This window comes from Solanum pennellii, chromosome 3 (genome assembly GCF_001406875.1).
Source record: "Solanum pennellii chromosome 3, SPENNV200".
Classification (NCBI taxonomy): Eukaryota; Viridiplantae; Streptophyta; class Magnoliopsida; order Solanales; family Solanaceae; genus Solanum; species Solanum pennellii.
Genome location: NC_028639.1, coordinates 420,008 through 435,819, shown reverse-complemented (window position 1 = coordinate 435,819; position 15,812 = coordinate 420,008). Strand labels below are relative to the sequence as shown.

The window sequence follows — 15,812 nt, the reverse complement described above, 5'->3', positions numbered from 1 at the left end:
TCGTTTGATATAATTATCGAGTGCAAATAAGTTTTTTCCGAGTTGAATATAGTAAAATATAGTACTACAATGTTTACATAAGGTGGTTATAAAATGATCCAAATAAGCGCGCCAAAATCGAAAATGTAAGGTTCCCCTAAACTTACTGTCACTTTATTTTCTCTCTTTTTTTTTTCTGCTTCTTTCCAATTTTTTTCTTTTTGCTTCCTCTGATCTAATCTCAAAAAAAAAATCTAAATTTCAACATTTACCCACTAGCAATTTACATCAATATAACATGAATTCACAAAAATCTTGAATTTTTTCGATCGAATTTTGGTTATAATTTGGTGAATGTAGGTGGATCATAGTATTTGAAAAGTTTCTATTTTGGGAAAAAGGGATCAGTTTTGTAAATTAGGGTTGGAAGAGATTAATGATAGGCCAAGGAAGATTGGATTGGTATCTATGATGAATATGTTGATGGTTGGGAGGACAACAAATAGGCTTCTTTGGTGGATAGCCAAGATTTGTTTCAGATGGAATGGCAGATCCTGCTAGTTATGGCAATCCTGACCGCGACATTGACCAGGTATATTTTTTGAGTATTCAGTGGCGAAGTCAGGATTTTTATTTATTTTTTTAAAAAATATTGTGGGGGTAGGAGAAGGGGTAGAGGATTACGAGGCGGGGGAATTGAATCACTCAAATCAATAAGATGAAAGTTTGTCATAAGAATTATAATTAATATTTGAAAGAAAGTAGCTTTTGATCTCGAAGTGAAAAATGATATTTAAAAATTGGAGTTGTTTTTGAACATTTGTAAGTGATTTAGAGTGAAAAAGAGTGAAATAACTTTTTGGTGTTTTTCAATTTCCGTAATTCGGAATTTTCCAAATTTTTATGGCCAAATATAATTTTTGGTCAAACGCTCACTAAGATTCTCTAAAGTTAAAAATTTTCTTAAGGGTGTTCAAAATTATAAATATATATAGATAATAAAAAAAGGAGTTAGGAGGTGTTTGGATGGACCTTTTTTAAAGTGACTTATAAGTCAAAAGTTAAAATCATAAGTTGGCACACAAAATTTTTTACTTTTTGGCTTTTTTTGGTACTTTTTGGCTTTTGAGTTACCTAAACACTTCCAAAACTAAAAAATAGCTTAAAAGTCAATCCAAACACCCACTTAGTGGTCATACTCACCTAAACTATCATTTTTTCATGACTTTCATATCTCGACTATCCATTGTTCTCTTTTCCTACATAAACCATCATTACCTTTGTATTTTAACACTCCTCGATGTTGAGTTGGCGAATTGATTGTTCTTGGTCAACAACAGATGCGTGTAGGCCAACACGACATTGAGGTGTGTTTTAATACAAATGGAGTGATAGTTGAAGTATGAAACTGGCTTAAATATTATAGTTTAGGTGTTTTTTTTACTGTAGACTCTAACAAAGTGTTGTTTAACCTATATACCTTGTATAATTTTCTGATGAGGGGTGTTCTTCAACAGGCCAAGTGATTGTATTACTCTTGTGGGTAATTGAGTTCATCTGCTCTAATTTATGCAAATTCGATACACGAATTATACCCTATTCTTTGCTTAGCATGAGTTATGAATTGAGTGAGATAAACTTGTTATTAGACAAATAAAAGTGTCACATATGTAGCTAGTTATGTAGTATTTAGCGAGTAGACGACTTAAGTGAAATGAGTTTCCATGTGTAGTGTCTCAGGCACAACTGTCAAGGTATTGTCCGCTCTAGCCCAACTTTTCAGGCCTCACGGTTGTCTCCGTGGACTAAAGCTCAAAATGTGCCTCAATCACCACGGCTCCATTATTGTGGCTGTTGTTTATTCGACCAATCTGGACAATACTAAAATGATAATTTTACTAACTCGACTAGACTTAGAAACATAAGACAAAGATTTTTTTTTGCAAATGCATCCTTGTCTTCCTACTGTTCCATCATTGAAAATGTATAGATACCAATTGCAATTTAATATCTCGAACAGTCGTGCTTCACTAAGATTAAATAAAGTACGGGTACACTTTATAAAATGGTATGACATTAAGACTCATAATGCTTGAATTTCAGTTGGCTACAACAATTTTCTCATGACTTTGAATATATAGAATTTTCATTTTGTTTTTCATAGACATTACAACATAATTATCACAACGTTCTTGATTGTCCAGTGATCTTATTTCTCACTTAACACTTACTTTGAAGGGGCTGATTACGTTGAAGAAAGGTACACAGCTAATTAAGTATAGCCGGAAGGGGAAGCCAAAGTTCTGCCCTTTCAGAGTTTCTCCGGTAATTGATTGCATTACTTCTGAGCTTCATATCAACTAGTAATATGCTTTTTATGATTTTTACACTGTTTGCAATCTGAGAGCTTCTATATGAACTTATTATTCTTGTCCGGAAATTTACAAATTTACTGAAGCCTCTCTCTTAGAACAAGTATTTGAAAGAAAAGCCATTTAAGGAATACCATAGTTTTATATACTTGCTATCAAACACCAAGGAATAAGAATCGGTTGATCGCAATTGTTTGATTGCGAGGTACTACAACTTAAAGTAGGTCTTCAAGCTTTTCCCACGCGGAATATGGGGTTTCCATTCCAAAAGGGGACAAAAAGTTACTCCATACATCCCACTTGACTAGCATTAAAGTTTATGTTATTGCAATGCCTTTTACTAAGTGAGAGCATTTGAAACTGAATGCTTTGTCCTGCTTTCCCTATTAATTGACATGTTTATTCCACAGCCATATTACCCTCTTTCATAGCTACTTTAATTTTCTACACTTGAGCCGAGGTTCTTTCTAAACAAGCTTTCTACCTCCACGAAGTAGGGGTAAGGTCTGTGTACCCTCTACCCTCTCCAGACCCCACTTGTGTGATCACATCGGATAAGTTGTTGTAAAATATTTGAAAGTGAAGCCGAGGTTCTTTTGAAAGTGAATCAAATAGTTAGTAGTACTAAGAAAGCTATTTTGAGTGTTTTGTATGCATAACATTTTTCCTTGTATTTATTAGCAACTGTTTGTCATTGTTTTGTTCATATGTAAAAGTGATCTGGTTAATGAATCTCTATTGGTTATTTCGCTTGTAGCTGCTTGATTTGGTAATGCCAGTCGTGTCATAGTTCAATTCAAGTTCCTTAAAGTTTCTGTTCCATCCAAGAGTCTCGTGCCATATGCTTCTCATTTTCTTTCTGTAACTTACCAGTTGTTGTCAAAGGCACGCTTAAGCCCTGAAGCGAGGCTCAAAATGTATTTAGTGCATCGCTTCGCTTAAGACATATTTTTCTTTGTATTTATTAGTCTTAGACTAAACATATATATTTGTATTTTTGTCCATTTGCGCCTTTTTTAATCAAGGGCCAGACTTTATTTGTGTTTTGTGCTTAAAGTCCCAATGGACCTTAGAGCTCTTTTGTCCTTTTCGCTTTTGATAATACTGTAACTTACTACTTCGGCTGCTCCTGAGTTCATCCGGTGTCTGAACTGATGAAAGAGTCTTATCAGTTCAAATATGCATCTGGCTTTCTAGCTCACTCAAAAAGCCAGCTCATGAAGTTGATTTCTGAAATTATATGATATCTGATGGAAGATTACAGATTTACTTTTCGTACTTTCAGGATGAAACAACGTTAATTTGGTACTCTCGTGGATCAGAAAGGAATCTAAAGCTATCAGCAGTTTCAAAAATTATTCCTGGCCAGAGAACTGTGAGTTAATGATTATGCATCTACATTTTTGCAAAGAGTTTATTTACCTACTAATGTCAACTTTTGCGTGTGAATATGTCTATGCAGCCTGTTTTTAAAAGATTTTTGCGCCCAGAGAAGGAGTACTTATCATTTTCCCTTATATACAACAATGGCGAAAGATCTCTAGATCTGGTTGGTGAATAGATAATTTGGTTTTTGCTGTCATGAATATTGTTTGGAGAAAGTTTTACTAAGGTAACAGTTAATTATCATTTTCATTTTGAAGATCTGTAAGGATAAGATCGAAGCGGAGATTTGGATTGCTGGACTAAAGAATATAATTTCAGCTGGTCAAGCTCGTAGTAGACGTACTAGGAGTGATATTACCGATGTAAGTTTTTAACGTTGAACTTTAAGGTCAAAGCAACTGACTATTCATCTCTTACATCTATCTTACATATTGTACCATGCGAGAACTCACTTTCTCCCTTTTCATTTTTTACCATGAGCCGAGGCTCTATCGGAGATAACTCTCTCAACCTGAAGGTAGGCGTAAGGACTGTGTACACCCTCCTCGGACCCCACGTGTGGGACTACACTAGATATGTTCTTCTTGTTTTTTTACCATTCACAAATTGACTAGTTTTGAAAAGATATCCAGCTCTAAATACACTATGTGTTGTTTATATTCAATGATGAGAGATCTGTGACCTTCACTTCATCACATTTCTTGAAGTTTCTTTCTAGGAACACTAACAATGCATTAACCTTCAACTATTGCATGTCTAACGAAAGAAGATGTGAAGGCAACATCATAGTTCGTTTTTTAAAATTGAACTGTGGAAAAGATGATCGAGACTATATACAAGTTTGTCTCATAACTTTTTCTGTTTCAAAGATGTTATGATTTTAATACACGGGGATGGTTAACTTGTTTTTGTTTATAAGTATTGTATTTACATATGGTAGTTACTAGACATGCCATCTGATCAGCTTCTCCATGTGCGCGATAAGGTTCTGCAGTCTTTAACTACCATTTAGCAGTTCATTGTAACATATTTTGACGTCTTCTCTCTATGATTTTATATGCAGTTACAGAATTCCACTCCATGTGGTGCATCACTAGATTTCAGCCAAACTGTTTCTCGGGATTGGACTTCTGCTGACCCATATGGTTATGAAACTTCCTCGAATGCGCGGTCTTCAGATGTAGGGTCTGAACGTGGAAATATGCAAGTAAGAACAAGTTCGGATGGTTTCCGTATTAGTGTCTCTAGCACTCCAAGTTGTTCGAGTGGGGGTTCGGGGCCAGATGACATAGAATCATTAGGTGATGTTTATGTGTGGGGGGAGATTTGGTGCGATGGAGTATTAAAAGATGGGGCAGGGAATCCAATTCCTGTTAAACATGATGTACTCACTCCTAAACCTTTGGAGTCAAATGTGGTTCTTGATGTTCATCAAATTGCTTGTGGTGTACGACACGTTGCTCTTGTTACAAGGCAAGGAGAGGTTTTCACTTGGGGAGAAGAATCCGGGGGCAGACTTGGTCATGGAGTTGAAAAGGACTTTAGCCGGCCAAAACTTGTTGAATTTTTGGCAGTTACAAACGTCGATTTTGTTTCGTGTGGAGAGTTTCATACCTGTGCTGTGTCTACGATGGGTGATTTATATACTTGGGGTGATGGAACACACAATGCTGGACTTCTTGGGCATGGAAATGATGTTAGCCACTGGATACCTAAAAGAGTTTCCGGTCCTCTGGAAGGGCTTCAAGTTTTATCGGTTGCATGTGGTACCTGGCATTCAGCATTGGCAACTGCAAACGGAAAACTATTCACATTTGGGGATGGAACATATGGCGCCTTAGGTCATGGTGATCGTGTCACTGTACCGTATCCCAAGGAAGTTCAATCACTGTATGGACTTAAGACTATTAAAGTTGCTTGTGGTGTGTGGCACACTGCTGCTATCGTGGAAGTCACGAACCACAACTGTGGAAATCTTCCCACGAGAAAGTTGTTCACCTGGGGAGATGGCGATAAATATAGATTAGGCCATGGAAATAAAGAAGCCTATATGCTTCCGACCTGTGTCTCTGCACTTATCGATTACAACTTCCATCAGTTAGCATGTGGACATAATATAACTGTTGGTCTTACCACATCGGGTCACGTCTTCATCATGGGAAGTAATGCATATGGTCAGCTTGGAAATCCACAGGCTGATGGGAAGGCTCCTTCTCTTGTACAAGATAGATTGGTAGGTGAATTTGTTGAAGAAATAACATGTGGCTCGTTCCATGTTGCTGTCCTTACATCAAGAAGTGAAGTCTTTACGTGGGGAAAAGGTGCTAACGGAAGGTTAGGTCACGGTGACACTGAAGATCGCAACAGTCCAACATTAATCGAGGCCTTAAAAGACAGGCATGTGAAGAACATAGCATGTGGCTCTAATTATACTGCCAGCATTTGCATTCATAAATGGGTGTCTGGAGCAGATCAATCTGTTTGCTCGGGTTGTCGACAAGCATTTGGGTTTACGCGAAAGAGGCACAACTGTTATAATTGTGGACTTGTGCATTGTCATGCTTGCAGTTCGAAAAAAGCACTGAAAGCTGCACTGGCTCCAACTCCAGGTAAACCACACCGTGTTTGTGACTCTTGCTACATGAAGTTGAAAAAGGCTTCCGAAGGAAATTCCTCACTTTTTGTTAAAAAATTTAATTCCTCACATCGACCAATAGAGAATAGTAAGTTAGACAGGGGCGAGGCAAAAATATCAAGAGTTTTGCTCTCTCCCACGATCGAACCAATTAAGTACCTCGAAGTCAAGTCTATGAGGTCTGGCCTCAAATCAGATAATTTCAGTATAGTGAGAGCTTCACAAGTCCCCTCACTTTTGCAATTAAAAGATATCGCTTTTCCTAGTTCACTTAGTGCACTTCAATATGCCTTGAAGCCTGTCGTGACAGCACCACCTCAACTTCAGCTTCAGCCTCAGTCTCAGCCTCAGCCTCCGCCTCCTTCGTCCAACTCTAGACCTGTTTCACCTTATTCGAGAAGGCCAAGTCCTCCACGCTCCCCTGCGCCTGTTTTCTCAAGGGGTGTCATCGATAGTCTTAGAAAGACAAATGATGTATTGCACCAAGAAGTTGCCAAATTGCAAAACCAGGTATGGAAATCTTTACATACAAAACAAGAGGATTTATCATTTAATTGATGAACTTTATGTCTAGACATATCCAGAGAAAATTATTGAAATTTGTAGGGGGAAAAAATACCAATTTCTATTGAGCCGCCCTTGGAGGTATCATTATTTGTTGTCTCGTTTACATTTGTAGATCAAAAGTTTAAAGCAGAAAAGTGATGGACAAGATGCTGAACTACGAAAATTGAAGGAAAGTTCTCAAGAATCGTCTAGGTTGGTTGCAGAGAGAGCATCAAAGTGTAATGTCGCGGTGGAAACCATGAAGTCTATTACTATTCAAGTAATGTTCAAATTGCTTCTCTTACGTTTATGATTTGTGTTATATTTTCCTCATCTTCAGAATTGCATTTAGTTATTTTTAGATACATCTATCAAAAAGTTTGCCTCTTTTATATTTTACCTCAAAGAAAATCATTAGTTGGGTACAATCTTTAGATATTGCTCGGACTCTCCAAAACTACTATCTCACCTGTGTCTGATTTTTCAAAAACACACTGCTTTTGGAAGATCGGACATGCACCCAATGGTATTTCACAAGAGTCCGAGCAATAGACAGGTTCAACATCATATAACTTTAGTTGAACGAAATCATGCAAATTCCTATAACTTGCTTGATCTTGTCTTTTCTATGGGAGGTTCAACTCCCACACGGTTGTTTCGTGTATAAAAGTTTGATTTCTTTTTTACATTACGTCTTCATGTCATGATAATGGAGCGTGTAATCGTGTCTTTTGTTACTTCAGCTGAAAGAGATGACACAAGAACTGCCTCCTGATATCTCTGAGAGTCCAGCCATTAAATCCATACATGCTCAAGTCGAATCATTTCTTAATACATTTGGGAATCAAGCATCTGAAGACAACTCTTCTTTGCAACCAGACACGTCGTATAGTCATCAGAAGCCAACACATAGAAATAATATATCTGAGTCTGTCATTAGAAATGATCATTGGGATGCTGCTGGAATCCCTGAAACGTCACACAGTGTTGATGGAACAGTACGTGAAAACCATGGACAATCAACTCCTAGAAGTTTCTCGGGGTCACCTAGAGCTCCAAGAGAGGGACAAAAAGAAGTTATCGAACAATTTGAACCTGGCGTCTATGTCACTCTCCTTCAACTTACAAATGGCACCAAGATCTTCAAACGAGTTAGATTCAGGTTCTTACCTACATTTCCTCTGTTGCAATTTTGATTACTTGTACTCCCTCAATCCCTCTGTCTCGTTTTATCTGGCACACTTTTCATTAGTTTGTCCAAAAAAAAACGGCGTTTTCCTATATTATTAATGACATGATTTATAGCCACAATTATCTATGACTTGTTTTAGATCTCGAGTTTCAAAAGACTTATCTTTCTATCTTAAACAGTGTACCTTGTCAAACATCATCACATAAAATGTACTGTTTGTTGATTAAACAATTTCTTGCAGTAAACGAAGGTTTGCGGAGCAACAAGCAGAAGAATGGTGGAAGGAAAACAAAGACAGGCTACTGAAAAAGTACAGCCCTCCAAAGACAAACGTTGCGTCTACTACTACTGATTCATCCCCTGCATCACCAGCACCACCACCACAAGAAAATAGCGAAGCATCATAGTCTTCGTAGACGTAGTGATTGCTAATGTTGTCCAGCTTAGTTGTTAGCATAGAGGCGGGTTCAAGATTTAGACTCAAACGAGCTTGAAGTTGGTATATTGTATGCCTTTTAGATTTTTTTTAGAACTGACAGACTTGAAGGATAAATTTAACCCCCTAAATCATCACAAAAATAAATTTATCCTCTTGAGAACTCACATGTATACAAAGTATAGTAGTTTAACACTTGAGAGTTTGAAGTGATTGAATATGTTTTTTTTTTCCTTAAGGTTTCTGAAATCCATAAGCTTGACTTAATTAGATTCGCGCCACGAAATAAGGAAAAAGTGGTCGAGCCTACTAGGAATATGTTTGTTCCAAGAAACCTCCGATTAAAATGAAGGAATTCTATTTATTCCACTACATCCATTTAGTGGTGATTGAATATCGTCTAAAACATGCCAACATAAATAATTGAACTAAGATCAATATTATCTTTTTTGTAATTGCAATATCTATTGAATTTTATTTATAAGGTACAAACACATAATTTTGTTGTCTCTAATTGAGTACTTATACTTCATACCACCAAGTTGAGGAAGTTCAATTCTGTTATAAAAAGACCTAACAATGAAATGGGTAAATACATCATTTATTAAACATTATTACTTTTTAAAAAAAGTACCGATCTCCAAAGACATAAATACCCTCAAATCATTTTAATCATTTTAGATTTGTACTATTTTATTTAAATTACCTCACAAATTTCATTATTTAGATAAAGTTGTTTGTTGATAAATAAATCCATTACAAATCAATACAATATTTGAAATGTGAGTTGTTTAATATTTGCTAATTGAAAAGACTAATATATGACCGCATGACGTTTGTGATCTTAATTTAATGTATTATTTGTTGATCTTTGTATGTAACTAAGATGACAATTATTTACCCTCAAATAAATCAGTTGAGAAAGCCAAAATGAATAAAATTGTTCTCCTAACTAGTTAGAAGGTCATAAAAAAATAATTATCCGACGGTTATCTATTTTGACTCAATGACATAAAGTAGAATATTTCATAATAATTCAAGAATATAATTGAAAAGAAGTTTTTTTTTAGAGTTACACCAAACACCAAATTAGGTGAGAAGCATTGAACCAAACACTTGGTAAAAGATAATTTTTACAATTACTAATTTCTATATTACTAATTCTTACATATGTTACTGTTCTCTGCATTATTAATTTTTGTACCAAATGATATCCGACTCTCATTTTTTATAATACAAAACCAAAAACAAGACATGCAACACAACACTTAGCAACACCAAACCAACAATCCCACCTAATAAACATTATGAATAAAACCAAACTTCCATGCAAATAAAAACACAAAAAGAAACAACTCATTTTGCAGAAACCATTTGCCACATTTCATACAAAACCTCTGCATATGTGTTAAAATCAATCAAACACTTTGATTCCATGCAAACAATTACGTGTCAACCTTTTTCTTCAATTTTTCCCTATAAATTTCCATCAATTTTCCCCAATTTTTTCATCAACAACAAAGAAGAGTAATTAAAATTATAAAAAAAAAATGACTTCTAATTCCTCTTTCCTATGTTTTTTCTTTTGTTTTCTCGTTCTTTGCCAGATCAGCTTCGCTCAAATTTTTGAGCGACAACAGATCTGGCAAAGGCTGCAGCATCAGCAGCAGCATCGGGCACTCAGGTCTAAAACCGAGTGCCAGATAGAGCGTTTGAATGCTCAAGAACCAAACCGTAGGTTTGAGTCCGAGGCGGGTGTTGTTGAGTTCTGGGATGCTACCCAAGAACAGTTTGAGTGCGCCGGAGTTCAGGCCGTTAGGCATGAGATCCGGCGCAACGGGCTTTTGTTGCCTTACTATAGCAACACTCCCCAACTCATCTATATTGTCCAAGGCAAGTCTACTACTCTTTTTTTTATTTTTAATTTAATTATATGAATTTAACTAATTCAAATTCGAATCGAGTAAGATCTATTTGAGTGATACAGTTAACCACCATGTTAACTCAAAACTTAAATAAATATTTTATTTGTTCTATTTTATATGACATACTACTTTTTGTGTTGTTAAAGAGCTTTTTCTTTGATTGTGATTTTCTTTTAAGTATTTTTTAGGTATTCTTGATTTATTAATTATTGTAATTTTCTTCTATTTTTTTTTTAGTTTTCAAATATGTAAAATTTGTTTGAGAAAATTTGAAGTATCTATTTTGTATGTTCTCTACTTCTTATTAGTTTTTAAATATATAAAATTTATTTCAGAAAAATTGAAAGAAATCAATTTTTGGGACTACTCTTTATTTAGTATTCGAATATACTATATACATTTATTTAAGAAAATCTATTCTTGAATTCATTTCAAAAAAATTGAGTTAGTTTCTCTTTTTTTTTTTTTTAAAGAGTATTTTAACTCTCCTACTCTGAATAATATCATAACATTCTAAATTCAAGTACAAACAAAATCGTTAAGTCACATATAAATTCTGAATCTGTCACTGTCGCTACTCTACTACTCTTATCTCTTATGTAGTATAGCTAAGCTTGTATTATAATTAAGTTGACATTTGTAATTTGATGAATGTAGGAAGTGGAGTTCATTCAACAATATTCCCAGGCTGCGCCGAGACATTTGAAACAGAGTCGCCACTTGATCGTAGGGCACGGTCAGGAGATAGAGGGCAGAGATCACTCGATCGTCACCAGAAAGTTAGGCGTTTTCGGGCGGGAGATATTCTTGCATTGCCTGCTGGAGTTACTCATTGGACATACAATGATGGTGAAGAACCTATTATTAGTGTCTCACTTATTGACACTTCTAATGTTGCCAATCAACTTGACCTCACATTCAGGGTAATTTAAAAGAATCATACGTTTCTAAATAAAGATTCTTTTTTTCGTTTTACAACATGATTTCACAAGTCTATGTTCATTCAATACTGTCACATAAATTGAGACGGGAGAAAGTAGTTATTTTCACGTAGAGTTGTTTCAAGAAGGAAATTGGTGACCATTATATATGATGAATATAGTATATATAAATAGTAAATCAATCATTTACAACATAATTTACTTTTTAGACACAAAATATGTAACAAAATCAACATTACTCCTACCTCATAGATAGAGAGGTTGTTTCTGATAAGACAAGCCTCGACTCAGCTAATTGATTTTTGATTTGCCAGAAATTCTTCCTAGCTGGAAACCCTCAACGTGGTGTACAACAACAAGTATTAGGAAGACAACAAGAGACAACTAGCCAATATGGAAGAAGAGGCTCAGAACAAGAGAAAGGAGGGAACATGTTTAGTGGATTCGATCCTCAAGTTCTCTCCGAGGCATTCAATGTAGACGTGGAGGTTATACGAAAGATCCAGGAAGAGGCCCCCGAGAGGGGTGTTATTATCCGGGCTGAAAACCTTCGGTTCCTCCTCCCGGAGGAGAAAGAAGAAGAAGAAGAAGAAAGAGAATGGCATAGTAGAAGAGGATTCCCTCTTAATGGTTTGGAAGAAACTTTTTGCACAATGAAGTTGAGGGAGAACATTGGCCATCCTACTAGGTCTGACGTGTACAATCCACGTGGCGGACGTATAAGCACCGTCAATAGCAACAGTCTCCCTGTCCTTAACTGGCTCCAGCTCAGCGCTGAGAGAGGTACCCTCTACAACGTAAGTGCTTGTCCCTATTAAAAAGTTTAACTTTTATATACTGACAATTTAGCTTTTCATATTAAAGAGTTTTAACTTTTATATACTTTTACTCTAAACTATAGTAGCTTGATATAAATGCATGTATTCATCACTATGAATAACACGTAATTTGAGATAACTACACGTAGTTGTTCATACTAATTTGTCAATAGGAGTTAGTCATTTGAAAAAGAGGTTCTAATTGTGTTATTGTATATGGTCAGTGTACATAAGTTAAATTTCTCATGACATTTTTGCACGTATTACAGAATGCTATAGTGGCACCACATTGGAACTTGAACGCTCACTCAATCATCTATATCATCCGTGGAAGCGGTCGGTTCCAAGTGGTAGGGAACGCGGGAAAGTCCGTGTTTGATGATCAAGTGAGGCAGGGGCAACTTATCGTCGTGCCTCAAAACTTTGCTATAGTGAAGAAGGCAGGGGAGCAAGGGCTCGATTACATTGCTTTCAAGACCAATGACAACGCGATGATTAGTCCGTTAGCCGGACGTTTATCGGCTATCCGAGCCATGCCAGAGGAAGTCCTCATGAACTCATACCAAATTTCAAGGCAAGAGGCTAAGAGCTTGAAGTATAATAGGGATGAAGTTAGTGTTTTTGGACCAGGAGCTAGGTCTAGCAGGCAATATGCCTAAATGTAAAAAAACTCAAATAATGTAGTGTCTCAAAAATCCTATTATGTTAGGATTTGTTTGGTGAGAGAATAATAAAAAAATGCCTCTTGTAAAAGGCAATTCTGGCGTTCAATTAATCTTTTGAGTGAATCGAGAAATATATTTGATTGTTCATCCTTCTGATACATATATCAAGCATTGCATTCTATCGATAATTCAAATCAGAATAATTAAATATCTAATTTAACTAGGTCTGTATAACATGACCGATCAATAGATTTAAATTTTTTTTCATACATAAAGTCCCTCAATATGTCTCCATCTGTATAATTACCATTATTTCACATGCCAATAATGTATTTCCCACTATCTACTCATTAGTGGTAACTTTATACTTTATGTTAAAACTAAAAACAGAGAAGTTCAAATATCAAAATAAATAAAACAATAAAAGAATTTGGTGGTCCTCCCCATATTTAATGGTCAAGAAAAAACACATAAAATTTTTCCAACTTGTCATACTCCAAATTTATGATGAAACCCAAAATTGACCCCTCAAAGTTCTGGTAATTCTGAAAATTCCTCAGTCTTTATGAAAAAGTTGAACAAAGAGTCCATGTCAATGTCATCCTCCATTATTGTTGTACTATTAAACATGTCTAAGCCTTGAAATTCTTCACCATCCATATTAGTAACAAAATCGAAATTGTTCTCTATCGTTAATTCATTCATCCAAAAACTCTCATCGATCTTGGCAAAATATTCTGATGAATCCATTTCTTCTTGTTTAATCACTATTTGATCGTCGATCGTCGTATCGAAAGTACCAATCGATGATGAATTGGTTGTCATGACTGACGTCTCGCTAGACGATATTTCTGGTGAGTTAGGAGCATGCATGCAATTATTTATTTGATTAATTTTTTTGTGTCTTTTGAAGCTTCGAGGAGACTGACAATTTTTTAGCCTTTTCTTCAAGTGGGTGTGCCAAATATTTTTTATTTCATTATCTGTTTTTCCTGATAATCTTGCTGCTATTGCTGACCATCTGAAGAAAAAAAAGTCATTTTTTAATTAAAATAATATAAAAATCTTTCTAAATTTTATATATATATATATATCGCATTGATATTTGAGATTTTAATTAAATATATTATACTTATAATGTCAAATCTAGAGAAATAGGGGTCTTTGTCACATCTACATTTATATTTTTAATTACAATTAATGCATATATTTCTATTGTATATATTTTCTAATAAAATTATAATTAATATTCTATTTACCAACTTATCTAAACGAATCTTTTCACAATTTTTTTTTTAAAAAGAGATGGGCATAAGGACATGTTATATCAAAGTGTGTGTATGATACTTGCATTTTGAATCCCTTATTAAAAAATTTACTACAAAAATATTAAAAATTAGAGAGGGACTATTACATCTTCACTAAATAATAAATTTGTGCTTAATTCTATTAACAAAATAGAATAATGATAAATTATTTTTAAAAAATTATATTAGCTACCGATACTATATATAGATATATATTAGCAATAAATTTCATAACTAATTACTGACCTATTGCCAAGAATTTCATGTAAATTGATGATATTATCTTCTTCTTCTTTGGTGAAATTTCCCCTCTTAATATGTGGACTCAAATAATTCATCCACCTCAATCTGCAACTTTTTCCACATCTCAATAATCCTGAATAACAAAAAAAAAAAGGCAAAATAAATATGAGCAATGAGTTTTATTTTAAAAAATCTGAAGAAAAATATAAATCAAAAATAGGTTTTTATTCTTTAAAAGCATCTTTCTTTTTTCCTTCCAATTCCATCATATTTTTCTAATAATTTCTTCATCAATTTTTTTAGTAAACATAATAAGACAATAAAATACTCTTTAGTACTACTACTTTTTGATGGGCACATAGTTTAAGTAAAACATTTTATTTTTTAAAAAAACGAAAAATTGCGATTCTAAATCTAACATATTATTTGTGGTTAAATATAGTTTTGGAGAATAACAATTTGTGTTTAATAAATAATTTTAAAAAATAACTTGTTATTAATATTAGATCAACAATTTATGCTTGACCAAAAATTCTCAAGGTGCTATCACAAAAAACTTCTCTACTAAATAATGTCACGTAAATTGAAACAGATAAAATATATATATAGTAATTTTTGAGCAATTACCAGCTTGTCTAGGGAGCGCGCGCCAATTGCCATGGCCATTTTTGTTAATGTAAGAGATGAGAATTTGGTCTTCTTCGTGATCCCATGGCCCTTTCTTCAAGCTCGTTTTCTCACAACAAGGTGCTCTGCCCATTTTTCTTTTTTCTTAATCGTTTTTTTTAAACAGACTAAAAAAAAAACTTTAACTTCTTTCTCTATCTTTTTTTTTTCTCCAAATTTTTGTGTGTGAGAAATTATTAGAAGTCTCACTCTTCAGTTTCAGTGCAAAGAAAGAAAGAAAATGGTTTAAGTGTTTAGTGAACGCTAAGAATGGGTATTTATATTAACATATATATTATGAAAGATATAAAAAAAAAATAGTCAAAGGTCAAAAAGTCCTTTATTGCAATTTCCATGAAGTTGTGTTTGATTTTGTATTTATTCTCATTAATAATAATTAACATAATTAGATATTGTATAATGCAAGCTTGTAGACCATAAAAAAGGGATGGGGAAAATGTGCGTTTTATTTCATCTCTTACGTATTTCTTACGTGGTTTTTGAGCCATATCAAATTTATTTTGTGCTATTTAAAGAATATATATATATATATATTAAGAGGGAAGAATAAAAAAGATACATAAAATATTTTATTTTTTTACATTTCATATCTGAATTATCGGGTATTAATCATTTTCGTAATTAACCTATCATCAATTATTTGAAAAAACATATATACTTCAACTATTAATTGTTCTATT

General features: G+C 34.3%; 3 protein-coding genes across 3 annotated transcripts; 2 read left to right on the top strand and 1 right to left on the bottom strand.

Annotated features, from left to right (window-relative positions):
* The first annotated feature begins 202 nt into the window (after positions 1-202).
* On the top strand, positions 203-8,779 carry LOC107014011 (PH, RCC1 and FYVE domains-containing protein 1). Its single transcript, XM_015213880.2, has 9 exons — positions 203-571; positions 2,218-2,304; positions 3,637-3,726; positions 3,814-3,900; positions 3,995-4,099; positions 4,801-6,882; positions 7,052-7,198; positions 7,662-8,080; positions 8,352-8,779. Exons 1-9 carry the CDS (start codon positions 524-526, stop codon positions 8,515-8,517), a joined length of 3,231 nt encoding a protein of 1,076 aa, XP_015069366.1. The 5' UTR covers positions 203-523; the 3' UTR covers positions 8,518-8,779.
* A 1,279-nt stretch (positions 8,780-10,058) lies between these two features.
* Positions 10,059-13,005, top strand: LOC107012590 (cocosin 1-like). The gene is made up of 4 exons (XM_015212466.2): positions 10,059-10,439; positions 11,129-11,394; positions 11,727-12,209; positions 12,500-13,005. The coding sequence occupies exons 1-4, from the start codon at positions 10,097-10,099 to the stop codon at positions 12,887-12,889; spliced, it is 1,482 nt and encodes a 493-aa protein (XP_015067952.1). The 5' UTR covers positions 10,059-10,096; the 3' UTR covers positions 12,890-13,005.
* A 98-nt stretch (positions 13,006-13,103) lies between these two features.
* On the bottom strand, positions 13,104-15,398 carry LOC107012591 (transcription factor MYB14-like). The gene is made up of 3 exons (XM_015212467.2): positions 15,073-15,398; positions 14,449-14,578; positions 13,104-13,916 (listed from the first exon to the last, which is right to left on the bottom strand). The coding sequence occupies exons 1-3, from the start codon at positions 15,203-15,205 to the stop codon at positions 13,424-13,426; spliced, it is 756 nt and encodes a 251-aa protein (XP_015067953.1). The 5' UTR covers positions 15,206-15,398; the 3' UTR covers positions 13,104-13,423.
* Positions 15,399-15,812: the final 414 nt, after the last annotated feature.